Source organism: Grampus griseus (genome assembly GCF_964374135.1).
Source record: "Grampus griseus genome assembly, chromosome: 21".
In the NCBI taxonomy this organism is placed as follows: Eukaryota; Metazoa; Chordata; class Mammalia; order Artiodactyla; family Delphinidae; genus Grampus; species Grampus griseus.
Window position 1 is genome coordinate 19,995,006 of NC_139015.1, and position 23,167 is coordinate 20,018,172.

The window sequence follows — 23,167 nt, forward strand, 5'->3', positions numbered from 1 at the left end:
GGTCACTTAGATGGAATGAAGCAGCTGGCATTGCTTCCCAAAATGGCTAATTTCAAAGTTCATAGTGTATCCATAAGAAAACCTGAACTCCAAGATTCTAGCCTCATCGATAAGGTATTTACTTTCTCTGAGTAGAGCATCCTCATTTTTCAAGTGTAAACAATCTATTATCTACATATATTAAAAATGTTGGTGAGAAAAAATTAGATAATTTATATAAAACTAACATTTCAAAGCATAGAGGTATTTTTGCCTTGCTTGTATATATATTACTGATCACAGTTTCTTCTACACAAACCCAATAACCCCATAAAATAGTATCTGAAATTAACCACAGTAGAATTCATGAAGCTGATGGCTGGAGAGATGCTATATTTCACAGAATTTTTTTTTCAGTTACTATGAAGTTGAGGACCTGGGAATACCAGGAATTTTTGGTTTCCTTTTCTTGTCCTGCCTTCTGAAGCAAATGCCTTCCCAAAGGATATATGGAGGCCAGTGGGTTGATAATGAGTAGCTTAGAGTATAGCACTTAGAGTATAGATAGCCATACTAGTAGGGATACATAAATTTATTTTTAATGATGTTTTTAATTGGGTGAGATTATTTTATGTTAGGCATTTGTAAAGAGTAGCATCCTAGCGTATGGCTAAAACTGTTTTTAAGTATAAAGTAGGACCACAATTCATATATACTCTTTCTTCTTTCTAACAAAAAATATGCCATTCTTATTCTTTTGTTTAAAGGCTAGAAATTATCCTATGAATGAGATCCAGTATTTTTTGACCATGAGGTTTGCCTGCATCATTTTTCCTGACCATGACAAGAGTTAACAGTCTATGTTTCTCTGTATCTTATAACATTGTCATCACTTTAAATTATCTGAAATATCCTTTAGCATCTATACAATCAAGCAAAACTGACATTGTGCCCTTTTGAACAGTCCTTTTCAAAAGAAATAAACAATAAATATTTATTTAGTCAACAAGTTTAAATATACATATTAATAAATGTCTATGTTATGTTCCTTTTTCTCCTTTTTCTGTCCCTCTTCCTTTTTGGTTTCCATGGTTTCTATAACTTAAGCTGTGAGAATTCATAATACATTTTTTTTTTCCTGAAGTGAGGATAAAGCAGATCTTTTTGTTCCAAATAAATGTTGACTAATGGTTAGATTTATCAGGTAAAATATATGATGCCCAGTTAATTTTGAATTTCAGACAAACAACAAATGATTTTTAGTATAAGTATATCCTCTGCAAGTATTGCATACTTATACTAAAATAAGATTTTATGTTTAACTGAACTTCAAAATTAATTGTGTCCAATATTTTTCATTGCTAAGTCTGGCAACCCTACCAATAGTCTGATGTTTGTAAAATTTTCCCATTCATGGGAAATATATATTTATATATTTTTTGATTATTTAAGTCTCCTAACAATTCCATGGATTAGATAAGAGAGGTGGTATGGTTGACACCTCTCTTTGGGTATGGCCCAATGGTTGGGCCATTGATGGAGCAGCCATGACATTCTTACACCGAGATGTTTGAAGATGATTAAACCAAAAGAAAATAAAGTTTATTCTGAAGGGAATGATCTCATTTATGTAAAATTACAAAAGAAAAAAAAAAAGAAGGCTGTTTCTTCATCATCTTGAACGAGTGTTTTTGCATTTGATTTTTGGAAAGGAAAATCATTTTATTTGCTCAGTTAAATTAGAAAAAGCTCTGTCAACCTGGAAAATCAAATGGAGTCAATAAATGGAAGTTTAGATAGAGTATCATTCAACTACCTGAGCATGTGACCTCTTCAGATAACTATGATCCCAGGTGAAGTCCACTCTAATGAACTCAAGCCGTTCATGGTTTTAGATTGAGCCTTAATTCCAGAAAGATCAAAGTAAGGTGCCCTGTTCTCTGTAGTTCGATGATCACTCTAACTAAAGGCTAGTGCTGCTTGTGGGCAAATTGCTAAATGCCCTATGGACCTATGTCTTGAAACAATTAATACTATACTACATCAGAGCTCACTCTCCACATTTTCATTCAAGCTTTGCTGCTTGTAGAAAGAACTGAATATTGTGACCTGTACCTCCCTCAAATTCACTTACCTGGAAATAAAGAAAAGGGAAGGAAATGGATCTTGCTCTATGATCAGAAGGTGAAAATTCTCACTCAGTCTGAACTTTTATAAATAAGATCATTTTAAAAAGGGTCAACACGGTGAAACTTAGATTTACCCTCCTTGGCCCTTCACTACCTTAAACTCCTTTTCCAATTTTTCTCTTTTATTTTCTGTACTTCTATTTTCAGTTGTCCCATTTTTAGAAGAATATTTGGTGCATAACAGTAGTAATGAAAACCAGTGTGTCTGTACACTTGCTTATACTGACTCCTGGATTCACGTTATCCTCAGGCACTGAAGGAGCAGTGTTCGGGCACTCTGTTGAAACGCCTCACATCAGAGCAGAACCTTCCCAAGACCTCAGGTAAGTCCTGGCATTTATACCTGTGTCATTGTTTCCACCACTGATGATGGTCCTTAATATATAAAGAACTAAAGCAGAAAATATGCTACGTAACTGTATAAAGAATTGACATTCCCTGCCTACATGGTAAATAGATAATTGGATATTTCATTGAGGGTAAGAAAATGTGAGTTATTATTCTGTCCTTCTGTATATTTTTCCTTTACAAACATACAATGGATATAAAATAAACATATCGGACAGGAGGAGTGTAGAAAAAGAAAAGAAAAGGCAGTTATAGAGAATGTTGAGGGGAGGACTAATAAAAATAGGGATTTCAGAAAATCTGATACAGATAATGAAATATGTGGCATGCATAGGCATAAAGAAAGGGGAGGCAGAGAGTGAGAGAAAGCTGTAAATAGTCAGGGAGGCTTAAGTAGAGGGAAATCAGAAACAAATGTAAACAGTGATCAGTAAAAGGCAGAACTTAATTGCCCTGTGATATACTCCTCAACTTAATATTTCCAGTGGAATAAGCTCCATCTGTCAGTCTGAGAGGACAAAATTATAAGGTATTCTCCCCTTATGATTATTCTCCCATAATCATGGCAATCACTGATAAAAGTTGAAATACTAAAATCTATTAACTTATCTATTGTTCTTCAATAAATATATATTTAATATATACTTTATATATTTTATATAAAATTATGCCTATTATAATAACTTGTGGTAATCATTTTATGATATATACATTTATCAAAATCATTATGTTGTATACCTTAAACCAATACAATGTTATATGCCAATAAAAAAGATGTTTCCTCTAATTAATTTCAAATAGGTATCTTTTTTTATATATTTTTATTGGAGTATAATTGCTTTACAATGGTGTGTTAGTTTCTGTTATATAGCAAAGTGAATCAGCTATACATATACATACATCCCCATATTTCTTCCCTCTTGCATCTCCCTCCCTCCCAGCCTCCCTATCCCGCCCCTCTAGGTGGTCACAAAGCACCAGGGTGATCTCCCTGTGCTATGTGGCTGCTTCCCACTAGCTATCGGTTTTACATTTGGTAGTGTATATATGTCCATTTGCTATGATATGAAAAAAGTCAACCCATATTGATATAAAAAACTAAATTACATATTTAAAATCATTTTTAAAGCTGAATTAAATTATTAACCTGACAGATAGAGTCTTTGTCTTGAAACACAATAAAATATTACGCAAAATACCCATTTTATTTCATAAAGAGCAGGCTCAGCCCTTCCTTCTTGGATGAGTGGAAAAAATGCTCAAATAAAAATAGAAAAATAAAGTTGAAAAATGCTAATTTAAAAAAAAGTCATACTTTGGACTTCCCTGGTGGTGCAGTGGTTAAGAATCTGCCTGCCAATGCAGGGGACACAGGTTCGAGCCCTGGTCCAGGAAGATCCCACATGCCACGGAGCAACTAAGCCCGTGTGCCACAACTACTGAGCCTGTGCTCTAGAGCTCGCGAGCCACAACTACTGAGCCCACGTGCCACAACTACTGAAGCCTGCACGCCTAGAGCCTGCGCTCCTCAACAAGAGAAGCCACTGCAATGAGAAGCCCGCACACGCCAAGGAAGAGTAACCCCTGCTCGCCACAACTAGAGAAAGCCCGCGCGCGGCAACAAAGAACCAGCGCAGCCAAAAATAAATAAATTTATTTTTAAAAAGTCATATTTTTACAACAGTAAATATTGCAGACCTTTATAGTTCATTGATAAAATTCCTTTAAAAAACTCAGTTTTCCACTAGTTGAGTAGCCCAGATTCAAACAAGCTAGTTAAGAATAACAGGAGAAGGTGCCCCTCTTCATGCGATCAGGCATTTTTTAATAAGACAAATATGATAATTATTTACTTTATGCTGAAACCCCAAGGATTTAGGAGGGTTGAAGAATATGTGAAAACAGTGTCTCATAGTGTGTTATAGTCTTGATTTATGACTATTCTCATTTAGGACCTCTACATTTTTGTATAAATTATCTTTTCCTTCTTTACTTAACAAGGTTGTGTTGCCACTAGAACGGGATCTACGTCTTCCTTGCTTACCTTTAGTTCAATAACAGCCAGCCACTGTATCTCACACATAATAGTTTTATTATAATTGGTTAACGTGAATTACTGAAACTTAGTAAAACTGAATAATGAGGATGCTAAATGCCTGTATATAAGGAATGTGTTATCATTTGTTTTTGTATTACTAAGACATGTGACTAACATTGATTCCAACTGTTTTTGAGCTGTGTTTTAACATAGATACCAGAGTTTCATTCAATAAAAAAATTGTAATTACTAAGTTCTAAAAGAAACTTTTTTTTTACTTCTAACGTTTTAGTAATTATGTACTCGTTTCACAGATTTTCATTATGAAAAGCCTATTGCCAAAAAAGGATAAGAACCAACTGCTATTTTAATTACTTTACTGACATGTCTCAACATTCATAAGTATGAATGTGAATTAAATTATAATTAGTATATCATGTCTCCAGTTTTTATTTTCTAATTATTCATAAATTATTTAAACATTGACCTAAGCGAGGCTTAGCTGCTAGTACTAAAAGCAGCTTGGCAGCCCCCAAGATGAGTGGTACTGATCTAAATTCCAAAACAGAAACAGAAGCAAAGCACAGTAATGACGAGGTTATTCAATTATTCATTTGTGTACTGAAGATTAAAAGCAGTGTCTGAGGAGAGCCTTACGAGTCTTGCTGACAATTTTCCTTTCAGGGCAATAAGAAGTACCGTTAGTTGACACCTAAGTCTAATCAACAAGGTGACAGCAGTTGACCAAGTAAATAAAATGTAATTTAGGGAGTAAGAAGCCATGTTGTCTTTGATTTTGCTTTTGTCAAGTATAAAAGACTTTAGAAAGAAACATTTCAAAAAGTTTACTGTAGAGTTTAGGTAATATTTTGGTGTGGGAATGTAGTAGATTGCTATAATTTATTTACTCAACGGCTGTTTGATGAATGCTTGCTATGTGCCAAGGTCTGTGCTAGTAGTCTTCATGTGCATTTTAACAATACAGGTGTAGATTTTCTTTAATTTTTTTTAAGGTGATATTGTTTTTCGGCAGGGACTTATTTGTTAAAAGGCTAAACAACAAATAGTAAGGACATCATAGCACTTTGCCTGAAATAGTCCAAGTATAAATGTTTTTTATTTTTTCTTAAATTAATATGTAGCTAAATTATTATAGCTCAATAGGATTTCTGCCCTCTTTGGTGGGAAGTGATGAAATCTATAATGTAATGCCCATTGTCCAAGGATTGTTTGGATCTGAGTTTTATTAACTGCTCCAAGAATAAGGCAAGAATTTAGACTTTGGTTTAGTAAAATGAGTTACTATTTAATGACATAATTGGTATCATTTCCATTCTTGTATGCATATAATTTAAAACTGAAATGTGAGGTTTGCAGGCTCCAAATTAATCTCTGGAAACACACAGCTTTGATTTACATAGTTCCCGTGTTCAAGGAAAAGCCACCATTTATTAAATGGTAAGGATTTTCCCTGAGACAATTTGTCAATAAAGGGGTAATATACTTTACTGGTATTTTTCCACCTATGAGAAAAAAATGGTAATAAAGTAGTATTTTTCTCCTCCCCACTTCCCTTCCCCAAACCTCTCCTTCTCTCCCCTTTTCCCTCTTCCTTCCCTTTCTTTCCTCCTTCCTTTCTTTTATTCTTTCATTCTATGTATGTGTTTGTATATTAGAGTTTGTAGCAAATGTGGGTAATGAGAAGCTTGCCTACCCTTCCAGTCATGGGAACAGGGAGCAAAAATTGACCTAGGGATTTTTTGATCTAATTTTCAGGAAGAGACCATAAGGGGTGTGCAAGTGGGCAGGAAACAATACAAATGGTGGAAACAAAAACAATGTGATTTGTAGCTGAAAAAAGCTCAGGGTAGCCCTAAGTGATAAGACAGTAAAAGTGGTAAGATAGTATAAGAACATATGTTCAGGTCACAGTTTGCATTGGATTTTTTTTTCTAAAAACACTTTTCTGTGCAATTCTCCGTTTATTTCATCCTTGAAATGGCAAATAACGAGTGTCAACTCTGTCTCTGTTACTGTATTAAATATTTAGCAAGAACAAGGCACATGATACTCAAGTTCTGCTTAAGTTTCCATTTAGTAATTGCATCGTGCAACTTAGTTTAAGAGAAGTCTAAATCATTTTCTCAGAATGTTGAGAATTCTGGAAATCTAGGCCACTCATTTTCAAATTTGAAAATTATGTAACACCTTAAAAACAAAATCTTGTTATGGCTTCGGTATCTAAACACCAAAACTGAATTGCTTGGAAAAAATAGTCAGCAGAGTGACTCGAGTTCAACATTAATCCTTCTCTCTACTATAATCCCTGGATACCCACTATAAAAACTCCTCTGAAATGCACTGCTGTGATTACTATAATGCTATAAAAATGAACACAATTGTTCTTCACTAATTCCAGTGACTAACTGCATAGAAATTCACAAGTTTTGCCAATACATGTGGACTTCATTTTTCAACAGGCCTTTTAGAAAGTATTTTGTAGTAAAATAAATAGTTTAAGTATATGTTGTAAACCCTCAGTGGAAGCTTGAGAATTTCCATGGAGAAGAGAATCAGGGCATCATTTAACTGTTGATATTCTGTTACCAAAAGTCTACCTAGTAGATGGTTCTAGAAGAAAATCCAGGTTTAGTCTGATTCGAGTTCCAAGATCTGAGCCCAGGACATTCTAGAGGGATTCTAGGCTGATTTGAGAAGTGGAGGGTATCTGGAGAAAACCAGTCCAACCAAAAACTGGCATTGTAAACTATATAAATTATTTTTCTTTATGATTTCTAGGCTTCAGTCTTGTTTCAAAGGTTTCCCTTTTCTAGAGTTGGATATTTCCTGGGTTTTTTCTTCTAATTTTGTTGTTTATTTTGTACACTAGGTCATTTCTTAGTTTTATATTTTGAGTAAATAAAATGGGAAATTATGTTCTGAATTTTCTTCCAATTTTCTATTGAAAATTACAGTCTATAATTTATTAGTTTTTATATTTTGAATAGATAAAACTGGAAATTATTCTTGCAGAGCATGTTAAGGATTTAATGTTATTTCTTCAGTATGGATAGTCAATTTATTAAGCATCATTTATTAAATAACCTCATATTTTCCACCCCAAAATGATTGCTACAACTTGTCAAATATTAACTTCTCATAAATACTTGCCATCTGTTTTAGATTGTATTGTGTTTCATTGACCAAATTTCCATTTCTAATTTTGATATCATTTTTTAATTAAAATTCCTTTATATTAAGTTCTAATTTTAAAAGGAAAATCTCCTACTGTATCTTTATTTAACAAATCTGGTAATTGTCACATATTTTTCCCCTCAAAATACTTTGACATAAAGTTTTAAGTTTCAAGAGACTCTACTGAGATTCTTGTTGGAATTTTATTACATATATTTATTATTTTTGATATATTGGAATTTTCATGATATGGAAGTATAAATATGAGCTTATTTTTATCCAGGAATACCTCAAACTCTTGAATTTTCAGGTAAAGTAAAGAATATCAGATGTCCTTTCTAGGTATCCCTTTCTTGGAAATAATTGTAAAATACAGACTTTGAATAATATAGCATTTATATTAATATAGTGATATAACAACAGGAATTACATATTTTTATAGTATCCCTGTATGTCTTTAATATCTTTATTGCATTGTAATACAGTCAATAACAGTCAAATATTAGCATCAATTAACAGTTTTCCTATTTATATTTTCATAGTATACAGTTCTACAAATTTTACCAAAAAAAACAAAAGATAATCCTGTAAGATCTGTGACCACACTTTCTTTCCCGACATCGTATTATGAAAATTCTCAAACATACTACATGTTGAGAGTATCTTATAGAAAGCGCCTATATAACCCCCAGCTAGATTCTCCTAGTATCATTTTTCTGTATGTCTTAAATTATGTATACATTTCCACTGTCCATCCACCAGTATATCTTAATTTTTATGCATTGAACATAAATTGTATAAATCTGTACACTTTTCCTGATCACTTCAGCATGTACATCATTAGTATCCAAGATCATTTACAGCTTCTTTCCTTTTGTTGTAAAATAATTATGCAATGACATTCACAAAGCCTAAATGCATATTTGCTGGGTTTTGAAAAATGCATGCACCTGTGTAATCCAAATTCTTCTCAAGATATAAAGCATTATCATCACTCAAGAAAGTTCCCTCATTTCCTTCCTGGTAAATCCCCACCACTACCCACCAGAAGCAAACTACTCTCAGTTTTTTTACCCTGTATTAGATTAGGCTGACTTAGTACTAATATAAATTGATCATACAAGATGTACTTCTTTGTAAGATTTATTTCATTCCACATAATGTTTTTGAGAGCCATTCATGATGTTGTCTGTATCAATAATTCCTTCTGCTTTATTGCTGATCCATTATATGAACATACAGTATTTTATCTATGCATTTTCATAATTGAAAGATGCTTGGGATGTATCTGGATATGTTAAGTTTTATATAAAAATTCCAGAGCTTTCCAAAGTGGTTGTATCATTTTACTCTTTGTCGACGAAAATTCAATTAACAATCAAGTTAAGAAGAATTAATGAAAGGGAATTTTATTCAAGCCAAATTGAGGATTATAATCCAGGAGACAGACTCTCAGAAGCCCCGAGAACTGTTCCACCTGTCAGAAGTGGAAAGCACAGTCATGTACACTTTTGAGACAAAGGATCATACATCAAAATGGCATACTGGTATTTTACATAAAGTTCACTGAAGATTCACAGTCCAGGTAAGCATAAGCGTCGTACAAAGGGAACAGCAAGTCATTATGACCCCCTAAGATTTGGGAAAGAATGCTATTCTTTTAAGAAGTTGCATAGCTAGTGTCAGAAGAAAGGAAAAAAAAAGAAGATCTTTCTGTGGAGCAGGCAGGCATTCCCACCTTTGAGGCGCTCTGGTTCATGTTTAATGGAGATGCACACTGCACATTAGGGACAGAGGGAGGAGGACCAAACTAAGAGAGGGAATTTTATTTTTAAATTTTCTGTCCTTCCTTAAAATAGCTTTTAGTGTATTACTATAAATATATGGCTAACACACTAATAAAGAACAGATCTAATGATGTTCTGCAATGAATAAAATATTTTATGTTTAAGGTGCGCTGTAATTTTATTTATTAGGTAACTGAGCCCCAGTGAGGTTAACTGGATTTAAAATTTCCAGTAGAACTCGCGTAGAAACTATGAGCTTATTATTCAAAGTCCTATGTTTAATTCTTTCATTAGACTGATGTAACTTTTGCTGAATTTCCCAGACTGCTTCTTGGAAATAACTTTCATTACTTCATAGTATGCAGCAGCACTTTTAATACATATAGGAAATAGTTTTTCTATATCCTGCAGTTTATAATATAGCCTCTAGAAGTACCCAGCTTCTAGGAAGAGCCTGGGAAAATATTATTTATAAAATAGTCAATGAAATATATTATTACACCATCATCAAATCTTTTTGATAAATTGGGATAACTGGTAACATGATGTCTACTTTTTATTTTATATATGTTAAGTTTTGTGTCTACATCTACTTTTTCTATAATGTTCTTTGGATAGTTAATATCATGATCATATGCTTACCTGATTTCAAAACCTTTTAAAAGTGCCGCATTGTGCTTAAATGCAAATATTACTTTCTTATTGTCAGAATTCATGGAGTTTAACACTTGCAGTTTGGATGGAAATATAGAACAAAATTTGCACACCGCTTGTGAAAAATGCGTTTTTTCCTTATTCACCAAGTGATAGACCTAGAGACAATGGGCAGTTCTAGGTAGGTAATGTGTGCAAATGTAATATTTAAATGTAAGTATACATGTAATTGTGAATATTGATATTGGATGATTCAGGTTAATACATGCATCTGTAAATGCTCACACTGAATGTATGCTATTCACAGTAGGGTTAATTTGAAGATTTTAGGTCTCCATATACACTGTAGTCCTGCTATGAAATTTTTGCTGCCCAAAATTTAGTTTATTTGCTTATGCTAAATAGTCAGGCAAGCTTGTAAATACTAGTTTGCAGCTTACTTTAATTTTCATGTTCATAAGAAATATTTGAATACCACAACATGTTCCTTTGAAAATAGAATTATGAAATCCTCCAAATGATCTAATAAATTTTTATTATATACTCTATCTGCACGCTCTCCATAATTAAAGTTCCTAGTGTATATTACTTACCCGAGTGATGGATACTATATAAAACAGTGCTATTTTTAATAAAACTTATATCATTTCTTAGTGAGCACTACTTTTAATTTTATCAAGATTAGCAAAGCATACAGTTGAAGTCTGTTTAATTCAAAGTCTTAATCACTTTCAGTCTTTATCACTTTCAGAACTTGAAGGATTTAGCAATACTGTAAAATTGCCATGTTTTTTATGTTTTATGTACCCCTTGATAAGTTATATATATATATATATATGTACTCCTTGATAAGTTTTACATATATATTATATATATCATATAACGTGTTTTATGTACCCCTTTACCCCTTGATAGGTTTTATATATATATACACACACATATATGTGTATATATGTATATATATATATATATGGCAGGTATATATTGTCTTAGGGCACAAAATTATCTGTAGAAGAAATGAAAATATTCCTGTAAAACTTTAATTTACATGTATGGTCTCCATTGTGCTCACTATCAGAAACTAAGCCCCAGTCTATTCACTTCTCTTCTTTCTCCCTGGGGTTGCATCGTTATACCAAGATGCTTACACTGCCTAAGCATTTGGGGTGACATTTGGTCCTTGGTAGCCTCATGATCCACCTGGCATTTGTCAAGATGTTCTTCTTACCGTCACTTAGTCCTCAGTCACTGCCGGTCACCACTCTTTTCTCCTTTGAGGATCTTGTGGTCTCTTGTCCTCAGTTGTCCTGAAATATCTCTCTCTCCTCAGATCTCTAACCCCTAAAGAATAAAGGTCCCACAAACCTAGGACTTGACCTCAGGTAGCAGAACACAGAGAGCCATTCAAGACCAATTCTGTTTATTTCTCTCCAAATCTTCTCTAGCCTGTGAATCAAGAAAACAGTTCCTCCAACTCGTGAAATAAACAACAAGGTCTTACTGTTGTTGGTTTTCTTCTCTGTTTTTGTTTATGTGCTGAATCATTTTCAACACAATAAATGGCTAGGGTTTTTTTTCAACTCAAAATGTCTGTAACATTAGGAAACACAAAATATCTTTAACATCTTCTCTGCTCTATCGTCCACCATTTTTGGCAAAGGATAGTGTTTAGTGAATGGGGAATGGCAAAGGAAGCAAGGAAATGGGACAGGGAGGAAATCCCATACATTTCAAACTACTATCCCACTACATAGCTATTTCCCTTAATCAGTTTAAGAGATTCCTTACAATCCTATAAGAAAACATTGTAATTGTCCATTTCAGAGATGATAAAACTGAAATTTATTGCTGCTGGCTCACTTTCCTGAACCCAGGTCTAGCCAGCTCTCCATCTTTACTGCCTCTTTGAATAGGGATCCTCTAAGTCAATGCTAGCAAAACACTCCATAGCAAGACTGCCAATGGGTACCTGAGGTCTAAAATGAAGATGAAGACAATTAAGATTTTTTAATTAAATATTTAGTAAGGATGAGAATGGAAAAACTCAAAAGCCCAGAAGTACTTACTATATTTTAATGCTCTAGCAGAAATAGGGTAAAAATATAGTACAAAAAATGTTCACACTTATTACAGATATTTTACTATCAAATATATAAGTATCCCAACCCCTTATCCTTGGAAACAAACTAAACCATATCAATTATTTGATAAAATAAGCGTGTTTTTCCTCCCACTTACAAGTTGTGTTTCCTTCAGATTCATAATGTTTCAGAACATTAATTCATGTTAATTAAGTTCTTATCTGACTTCTGATTGAGTGGTTCAGTCATACCCAAACTTATGTAATTACATTTAATGTTATAGAAATGGTCTATAACAAGTGGAAATAGAAACGGTCACAGATATATTATTCAAGATGGTGAATATTTGGGGGTGTATCAGAGGACATCACTTATAAATATATATTTAAATATTCAGATTTTGAAATTTAGATACTCTGCAAAGTATAAATATTATGAATGAAAAAATTATGGGTGATTCTTTTTGAAGTTTTCAAATATTCTGTGAAAATGTGTAATTAGTGTTTTAAAAAAAACAAACAGACATTTCTTTAAAATATATATATTGAAAACCTCACCCTCAAGGGATTTTATGAAGATATCCAAAAGGCCTATAGGGATGAAAGTTTCAAAGTTGCTTTAGTGAGTGAAAAAAAATTTAAAGTGTTGAAATCACTTCTTCAAAATGCTGGCTTTAGTTCTTCAATATCACTTTCAAGTGTTTAAGTTCAACTTTACTACTGGGAGAGAGGGCTGATCTTCAGTGCTCAAACTATTTGGTGTGATTCTCTCTGAAAAACCACACTGGGATGGTAGCCTCAAAGGAGACCTGTTGCTCTCGATGATGGTGAATGTGAGCCTGAAGGGACTCTTGTCCTGAAGTCCTGAGGTCACGAGGAACACAGGCAGTTACAGCCCCAGAGCAAGCTATTATCCAAAACGATGAACTCCAGGATAAGATCTCTTATCACACCAAGTGCTTTTTATGACTATATTCTTGTTTCTGTATTTTGCCTTCCTTTGCTCTTTCTCTACGTTTATATTTGGAGATAATTTTGAAAATGCCTCCCAACTATCTTTTTTGCAGGCACAGCTATCTAAAACACTTGTGTATCACCCCTCGTTTAATTTTTCTTTCTCAGACTAATGTCATTCATTCTGTGGACATTTTCTTGGGCCGATAGAGGTCAGGTGATGTAGGAAATATCTTACGTCCTCATTTTAATTAATGTCTAGAAGTGTAAAAAGTCCCTTGAGAATTTTTTAGTTTACAGAATTTTGACTGGGCACATTTGGAAGTTTGCAATATTAATGATTTTCATTAAAACTCTCTCATCTTTGCAAGACAAGGACACTTTACTGAGGGATACTTACATGCTAACTTTCTAGAAATTTATTTCTTAAGACTCCATCATTAATATTGAAAAATGTATAAAAGATTTAAACTAGTAAACTACCATGACCTACTTTTCATTTGCATTGTGAAGGGAAACAACACAAGAAACGGTTACTAAATCATTATACAAATTAGAGTAAATAATTGATGCTAACAAATGAAGAAAGAGCCAAAAAATAGATAAAGCAATCAAAAATCTTTCTAAAACTCATTTTAGCATTTTTTCTTTTTGGAAATGACAAGGATTTGTATATATGCCTGCCTGTTTGTTTTAGTTGACTAACATTATCTTTGAGTCCAATGTAAACTTTTTTTCTTATCAATATTAAGGTGTTTTTGTTTGTTTGTTTGTTTGTTTAAGGCTTGAATCACCAACCAGGTCCTTGATAATGGAAGCTCCCCGGGGGGTCCAGGTGAGTGCTGCAGCTGGAGACTTCAAGGCTGCCTGCAGGAAGGAGCTCCACTTGCAGTCCACAGAGGGGGAGGTGAGTTCTGAGGTGTAGACACTGGCCTTTTACTGCGGAGGGTGCTTCTTCTCAAATTATACGCATATGATTCCAGGAGAAACATAAGGAACTACTTCATAAGAGGGCTCAAATTTTGAAAATATTAATACTTCTTAAATATGAAACTGGGTAAACCTAATGTTATTTTCATAAGTCAAAGCTCCATTTATTTTCTACTGAAAGATATTCATTCATAAGTCATTTATAAGTGGGGCATCTAAGTTCCTGCAGTTTCAAAAATCGACAGATGAATGGAATGAATATCAAGGTAATACCCAGAATGAAGGCAAGTCTTTGCTGTCTTGGTTCCATTTTGGTCTTCAAAAAGTTTTTCCAAAAAGTGCTTTGAAAGTTTGTGTGTTTGTCTCAGTAGAAATAGTACCTATATTTTTCTAAAAGGGAAACAAAAAGCAAAAGTTTATTTTGCTATTTCACCCAGTTATTTCCTAGATGAGATACATGCTGTTTTTCTTCCATGTTGCTTTATTTCACCCAAGAGTCTGTTTAAACTCTGTTGTCCTCATTCCTTTAAAGATCCTCTTCTTTCTCTTACTGCCTGATTTAAAGAACCCTTTGTCTTTGGGCTTCCATTCTTTCACTGGAATGTGATAGGCAGGTATTTATTTTGTCTCCTTTACTTGCTGTATACATTGTGACTATTGTGTCTGCAGAATCACATTTTTGTCCATTCTGGAAATTCCTCAACATTACGTCTTCAGATAGTCCCTCTCCCCCTTTTCTCTATGGGCTTTTTCAGACTCTCTGAAGAAATGTTGTCTTTTCATTCCCTTACCTTCCAGATCGCTTAGCCTCTCCTTCCTCATTTCTATTTCTTTATTGCCCTATGCCTCACTCTGCCTATTTATTCAGATCCACATGCCAGGTTCCTCCTCAGTATCTAATCTCTTCTTCAATCCCTACATTGGGCTTTTAATTTCAGTAATTTTGTTATTCATTTCTAGGACTCTCATCTGTTGCTTTTTTTCAAATCTGCCTGGACATCTTGGTAGTTGCTCTCGTTTGCTTGTTTGTTTTTAATTCTACCTTCATTATTTCAAAGCCTTATGCATAATACATATTCGATTCTGTATATTTTTACCACAATTCCCAAAGTCCTTGAAGGTCTAAATCTGTTGTGCTGCTGTTTCCACCAATTAATTCCCTTAATATTTTCTTCCTTCGTGTGCTTATTTATTTTTTTAATGAGTTTATAAAGGTCAAGCTGAGAAGAAAAAGCTTGGAAGGATGATTTGAGAGTGACGCTCTGGCGCATCTCGGACCTCTTCAGATGTAAATATGAGGGCAGACATTAACAGAATCAAAAAGAGGTTGTTCCTTTCTTACCTTTATACCAGTATCTCAGTTATTGATTCAAGATAAATTTGTATTACACATTTGGCTTCCTTTTTATAAACAAACTTATTGCCAGGGTCATTAGCATCTTATCTGATAGTACAGCTTAAATAATCTAGAAATATGTTTTATAATATTGAAAACATATATCCGTATTACCTTTCAGGATTTCTCCCCACTACAATTGCAGACTACAATACTTTGTCTACCACAGCAAGAGAGAAATCTTTCTTAAATATCTCACATCTTTTTTAAGGCATTTTTATCATGCTAATCATTTCATTCAAATTATTCATAATGAATCATCTCATAATAAATATTGATGGTTATTAATCTCCATTCTGCTTCTATTTATGCTCCACTTTACTTATGTTCTTTTATTCAGAGTATCAGCAGAATCCTTGAATTCAATTACAGATTAGCATTTAATTATGAATTGAGTATTATGCTGTAAATAAGTCACAGCCAAAAGCTTTCAGCTGTGGCCATTTTTTATATTAATAAAATAAATATACAGAAAAGCACAGCACTTTCTATTAGAATGAAATCGCATGTAATTTTTCTAGGAAGAAGTATGAAATGATATAAAATCTTTCTCTTTGCTTCATTGACTATGCCACAGAAAGGCAGATCCACCAATTATTAAATAATACAGAAAAATATAAAGTCCCTACTCTTAGGTAGTGTTTAAATTAATTAAGATCACGGCAAACATGGTGTTGAGGTAACCAAAATAAGTAAGAATGAAATTGCACACAAAGTTCTGCACTGCAGAAGTTTCATTCATTTCAGACACCGTATTGCAAGGAATTTCAAATTCAGCTCTGAAAACAACATGAATGACAACTGTAGGTAAAACATTGAAAGTTATAATAGCATATGCAATGCAGTAACTTAATAATGTATGTTACAAGATGACACAATTTTTTTATCTTACAAACTGATTAAATGTTCTACAGGGATAGGTCTGATTTCAACAGGTAAGAATGGAATAAATGGATTCTTGGTAGAGAGAAGACAATGGGCTGTGACTTAAAAGCTCAGGGGTGTCATTCTGAGTACAAGGAAGAGTTTCACAACAAATGGATTATATGGTTTATAGGGTGATCTGGAATAGAAATATCAATTTTAGAAGTTGGAAAGTGAGCAGTGTCATCGGAAGTGCCTTAAGCAGAACAGAAAGAGTTATGAGGGGGTCCATCCAAGCTGCAGAAGCCTGGAAAAGCTGAGCTACGTGGGGTTGGAAAGAATCAATATATGACACCCCTTTTTATCTCATAACTTAGTTTTCTGTCTCAAACCAAGAAAATATTTTTTCTCCCCTTTCTTTTCTTTTTCTTTCTTTTTATTTTTTAAATGTAAAGCCATCATTTATTCAATCTTTCATCGTTCTATGGATGGATCTTATATCTGTGAGGCTAACTTTCGAAATTCAGAATTTTATTTATATTCCTTCTTTTTCTTTATCCTTTCTTTGTTCCTTTATTATTTCTTCTTTAATTTTATATTATTATTGAGGTAAAAGTGGTATATAACACTGTGTAAGTTTCAGGTGTACAGCATTATAATTTCACATCTGTATATACTACAAAGTGATCACCACCAAAGTTCTAGTTATCATCCATCCCCATATAATCAACTCCCATTTTCTCTTTTAAAGACCCCATTCATTTAAATTTACCTATTAATAAAAATCTACCTCCCATATATGGGTGAAGCTACAATGTGGATCTCAGAAGATGATGGAATTAAGTATTGCCACATAGCCAAATATGATCAAGAGTCACCCGTAAATGGATAGGAGAGCTGGAGGGCACAGCTATAGCTAAACTGAAGCAGGCCACATACCATAAGGTTCAAGGCTAACTCCATTGATAAGACCACCACAGCTGGGCTTGCTTTCTGAGGCTGCCACCTGCATGTCCTACCTGTATAAAAACAGCTACTCTCCACATTTATTCAGTTAGGCTACACCAACGGAAAGGCAATCAGTTCCAAACTATAAAACCCAGCGATGTGGCCTGGTGTTAGCAAGCCTCTGAAACTCACCAGGGCTTGCCAGTAACACTTGCTTCTGTGCTTACTAAGAAATGAACCACTGACAATATCTTAGAGTCATTTGATGAATCCTACATGAGCCTCCTTATCCACATGTTCTTTAGCTTTCCATGTTGCATTCTTTATTGTCTACGTCACAAGGTTTCTTGGACAAAACACCCGCTCCTAACACTTTTTCAGCATGAACTAACCTCCACATATGCAGACCTAAACCCCACAGTCCCAGAGCTTGTCTTTATAATACGTTTGGCATTGGCGAAGCTTGAGAATATCTACTCTCTGCAAGCATGCCAACTCCTCAGCAGAAGGGAAGAAAGGGCGTTGTGCTGTGCAAGCCCAGTTCCTCTGTCAAACTCAACCAGTAAGAGGAATCATCCCTCCTCCCCCCGTGGAGAAGTGAGTGAAAGAACCCACAGCGTGTAGCAATTGGTATTACACTCATTGATGTCCCTCTTCATGGAAACACAGAGCAGGAAGAAATGAGGCCCAGCATTTATAACCCAAAAATACGTTGTCATTTTTTTTTACTTAGTTTTGTGCACTTTTGAATCAGAAAAACAAAAATTCATCTTAAAAAAAATAGAAGTCCTTTCTCTTTGCTTTCCTGTCACTTACCGTAGAAGAAATTATGAAGTAATAAATTTCAACATTTGATACCTACAAACAAAAACTTTAATTATTCTTTCTTAACTTTGAATACTGTTGGTAAATGCAATCATTTTTATTTCATAATCTATCCATTTATTCAGCAACTATTTGTATTACATGGAAGCTGTACATGCAGGGTCAAGCACTGTGAAGTTATAAAAAAATTCAGACTTAATTCTACCTTCAAGAAGGACATAGTTTATTAGAGAAAGTAATATATCAATATGACTATAAAATAAGCTACCAAGTGATGAGCAAAATAAGATATTAATAATAAACTGCTACAGGAGAACCAAATAAGAAGAGTCTTTCCGTCTTGGGGCACTAGGGAAAGGTCCATAGAGGATGAAGCAGATGAACTGGGCTTTGGTGGAGGGTGAGAATTGTACCCTAGAGGAGAGAGACATGTACAAGGTGAAGGAAAAGCATTACTTCATGCAACTTGTACTGGCACAATTCTATGCACTCTTCTATAGTCTTGAACCAATGACAGGCCCTGCCCTCATAGATATTACTTGCAAGTAAGAGAAATAAACAATAAATGAACAAATACACAATATAATGTTAGGAAGAGATTGTTACTACAGAGTAAAGTAAAGCTGGTAAGGAGAGATTAATGGATTTGTGTTACTTCAATAGGGTGGTTAGGAAAGTTCTCTTTTAGAGTGTGACCTTTTAGTAGAGATCAGGACAAATAAGCTCACATCTAAAATTAAAGTTAATCTAAAGTATACATGTCTATGGTATAGGAATTCTTTTTCTGGCTTATTCTTAGTGTGTCATAGATTCCTATATTTCAAAAAAATTTAAAGCATGAAAAGGCAAACAGAGGAAATCTCCCTCCTACCTCTGTTCTCTAACCACCCTGTTAATATCTATCCCCACTTGTAAATATTTGGAGAAAAGTTTTTCAGGCTAGGAAAATGAGGAGTTAAAAAGCCCTGAGGCCAGGGTTGTTTTGGTGTGTTTGAGAAAATGTGAGAGTTCATGCAAGAAGAATTGTAGGAAGTGATGTTAGAGAGATAGGCCAGATCATACAGGGCTTGTGGGCCGTGGAAAGGAATCAAGATTCATTTTAAGCATGGTGGGAGACCGTTAGAGAAACTTGAGCGCCGGTAGGACACGATTTGGTTTGCATTTCTTAGAGGTTCACTCCAACAGCATGTACAATAGACTGTAAGAGGACAAGAGTGGCCACTGGGAGGCCAATTAGGGGGCTATTGCAAGAGTCTTAGTAAGAAATGATTAGGACTTAGGTGAGAGCAAATGTGTAGAAAATGGAATATTCTCTGGTTCTCTTGTCAATTTAGAGATGCCTTTAGGCCGTAATTAGCTACATAACAATAGAATCAAGACATAGCTAGAGAGAGTTTGTTTCTTTGCTCATTCAAATTCATGATCTAATTTTCCTTTCTTTGGACCATTCCCCATGCATGTCAAAACCATATGATCCCTGGCCCTGAAAGTGTTGTGTCCATGATTTGGAATAAGTGAAGTAATTTTGCAAGTTAGAAGATTTAGCAACATGGGTGTTAAGTACAGGTCATATATTTCATGGAGTCTTCAAACCTGATTATATCTAATAGTTATCTGTTATTTACTATGCACATTATCTACTTGGTGTAGATTGGGAGTCAACGTGACTTTATGAGTATTTAAAAAAAAATTAAACCAGAGAGTAAAATTGTTTTAATTAATTGCCCATCACTTCACTAACGGCATCTCCATAAACATCCTTATTTCTTTGTATATTCTTTAGACTGGCACGTTTAAGTTAAATTAACTGACAGTCAAAAGCATTCATTTTCTGTGGTGTCTGAATAACCGAGTTGGCCCCGTAAGCAGATTATACAATCTTGCTTTCATTTCGAGGGCATTCTCTCAGAATATACCGTGTCTCAAAGGCTCAGGTAGCCACAGAGCGTTTGGGCTGTACCGTAGGAACGCAATTTGTTGGTTCAGCAAGGTTTGGCAGCTAAACCAACAAAATTGTTTGTCCTGTGGTCTTTCTTATTAGACCATGCTGTAAAGCTCTTAAGAATATAGGATGCTAAAAGGAATTAAAATGCAATTTCTTTCCCCCTAGATATTTTTGAATGCGGCTACAATCCGGCTGGGAAACCTGCCGACCGGCTCTCCTTCCTCTTCTTCACCCAGCCCCTCCCACTCTCGGCAGACAGTGCATGAACTGTGTGTCTGCCCCAACGGCAAACTGTACCTGTCTCCAGCTGGGGCCGGGTCTACTTGTCAGTCCAGTAGCAACATCTGCTTGTGGAGCTGAACTGACTGATTTCTCCTCACACCAGAATAGCCTTTTGTTCCCGTACGTCTCCTTCACAGTTCTGCTCCGTTTCCCTCGTGATCAGTCCAGAGCTTCTCCAAATGGTCCACAGAGCAACTCCTTCCAGTGTAAGCAGGGATTCGCACCACCTTCTCTCGTGATTTTCTGTACTGCTCAACACGGAGAGGGTGAGTGACAGAACAGTGGAAAAACCATCTTCAGCGGAAAACTGGATCATAACTTTTGCTCAGAAGGGAGAATAACATAGGTGCCTTTGCTACATGAAGTGAAGCACACAGTTTTAGATTTTTGCAGGACCTGGATGTGGACTGCCACATATACATGACATAGATGAAATTCCCAGTATCCAATGGCAAGATGAAATGGTTAACCCTGTAAGAAAACTAGTTCTACAGTCTGAAAGCACAATTTTCCATTCATCTTTTTGGATGTAAACTTTTATCCCTGAATTTTAAAATTTTAAAGCATTATGTAATGCTTGCTTTACTAAAAATTAAATTCAATACATGGTTTTTAACAAAACAAGACAAGACAGAATCCCACCCTGAGTTTTATTTGTTTCTTTAAATTCAATGTGTTGTTACTCTTTGTCTACTAACTCTAGAATTTGGTACATTAGGTAATTTTGAAAGCTCTCAGCAATAGAATCTTTACAGAATTAACAAAATGCCATTATACCGTCATTTGTCAGATCTGAACGGCCTTATATAGTATGTACTTGGCTATTGCATGTGACGTATTTGCTTTTAACCAAACATCCAATTGATTGCAATATAAGGTAGGATTAAGAGGGACCTACCGATGGTGTGGAATCCATAGATCTTTTTTTTTTTTTAATTCACATGATATCCTTTACAGCTAGGTTCTAAGAGTACAATTCTTGTTTGCTTCATTCACTTTATACTTGACTCGGACTGCTAAAATTCAAACATCCTCTAAATAAATAAAAACTACTGTGATGCCTAATGCTGAGAATGAATTCACTTTCCATTGGAATATCATCTACAGAATTATATCTATGTACTTTTTATTGGAGATTAAGACTTAAGGGTGGTAGAAATTAAAGTGAAAATCCCCGCTTAAACAGTAAGACATACAAATGTTAGCGAACATGTTGAAAATGTGTTTACTCCATTAGATTCATATTTTAAGGAATTTAGTCACATTCCTTTGCAGCTCTTAATATTTGATTACTTTTGTTAGACCGCTAAGCTACCCCGAATCAGAGAGCATAGTTGCTTCCGTCCTCTGTTGCTTCTTTTTGTAAATTAGCTGCTGATAAATAACTCCAGAATACTGCCCACGCATTTACTACAACACTGCTTAACTTGAACTCTCGCACCTTATAGAACCCAAGAACATAAGATTGTATTAGCTATTTCCTGTTCTGGGAAGATGACTTGATTACTATAAGGTAAGTCTTTCATTTTCACACGTCAGTCCATCTTTTTCTCCCCCATGCACACACGATTACAGGTGTGTGGAAGTTTTCAGTTTGGAAGTCCGTGACTGTAGAATCTTTGGAGTTCAGGACTCTGCAGCACAGGGTGAAGTGGGAGACTGGAATTTATAGAAATAATCTGATTAGCGAAAGTAAGAAATCTGAGTAAGGCAAGCAACAAAGTGAACCGTTTGACCAGAATTCTCTTGTTGGGATAACGTAACACATTGAATACCTGAAAAACCTCCATTTCACTAAATGTATTCTGTACTCAGCAGAAAAGTCAGAAAGCTAGTGCAGTTTTATTACTCTTAAAATAGAACTTGTGTTTGGGGGTTATTATATAAACCTTAAGTCAATATTGGAGTAAAAGTTAAGATGTGCAATGGCTTAAAAAGTCATATCCTAACACAGGAGTTTAATTTATTTAAGCTAAAACATTAGAAGTTACTACGAGAAATCCTCCCATTGTTTTTTGCAAAATATTCACACAAAGTATAACACAAGAAATTTTGATAAATTATGGGTGCTAATCACTGTACAGACCTTTTAGGAAAATGCTATGTATTAATTTGAGACATATTCAAGTTCTAAATTAAAACAATGAGAAAGTTTCTTAGTCAAATGGGAACAATTCTTTTGATTAGTGATTAGCCCTGTTTCTAATCTCAGCTCTGTCTTCTACTAATCAGTAAACTGATTTAGGCAGTCTGGGAATATCTCCAGGCTTCAGTTTACTCAACTTTGCAACAAAAGCATTGAATCAAATGGTCTCTTAAGATTTCTTCCAGCTCTGACATGTTCTAATTCCAAGAGCAAATATTATAGAAGGTGAAAGGGGATGTCGAAATTGTAAACTATAGGTCATGAGAGGAGAAAAGATAAAAAGTGTTAAAACCAATTCCAGTGAGGGGCTGTCAAATTTTGAATTCACATGTATTTTGAAATGTTACAAACGCAATTCAAAAGAAATGTGTAAGAGAGTTAGACTATGTCTAGATGATGTAAAAATATCTGCTCAGTGTGGTAGAAAAACATAGCATAGAGATACAGGTAGCTTTCCTACTCAGCACTAAACGGGTGGTTTAAATTACTTGACTTGCTGTTTTAGATTCCTTAGAATCTAAGTATAAACTCAGCCTCAGAGTTTGGGCTTCTATTAAAGGCACAGAAGATTGCTCTGAAAGGTCCTTAATTTCCTCATAAAGAAGGC

The 23,167-nt window shown here is 34.6% G+C and overlaps 1 protein-coding gene across 3 annotated transcripts in view; it reads left to right on the forward strand.

Moving 5' to 3' along the window:
* Window positions 1-20,492, forward strand: part of SGCZ (sarcoglycan zeta) — a gene marked incomplete at both ends in the record, with an annotated part of 903,085 nt that extends 882,593 nt beyond the window's left edge. For all 3 annotated transcript variants that reach the window (XM_082680528.1, XM_082680530.1, XM_082680529.1), the window contains 3 exons: window positions 2,419-2,491; window positions 14,008-14,131; window positions 20,298-20,492. In XM_082680528.1, the coding sequence (XP_082536654.1) occupies window positions 2,419-2,491; window positions 14,008-14,131; window positions 20,298-20,492 (392 nt within the window). The remainder of the gene's footprint in view (window positions 1-2,418; window positions 2,492-14,007; window positions 14,132-20,297) is intronic.
* Between the last annotated feature and the right edge of the window lie 2,675 nt (window positions 20,493-23,167).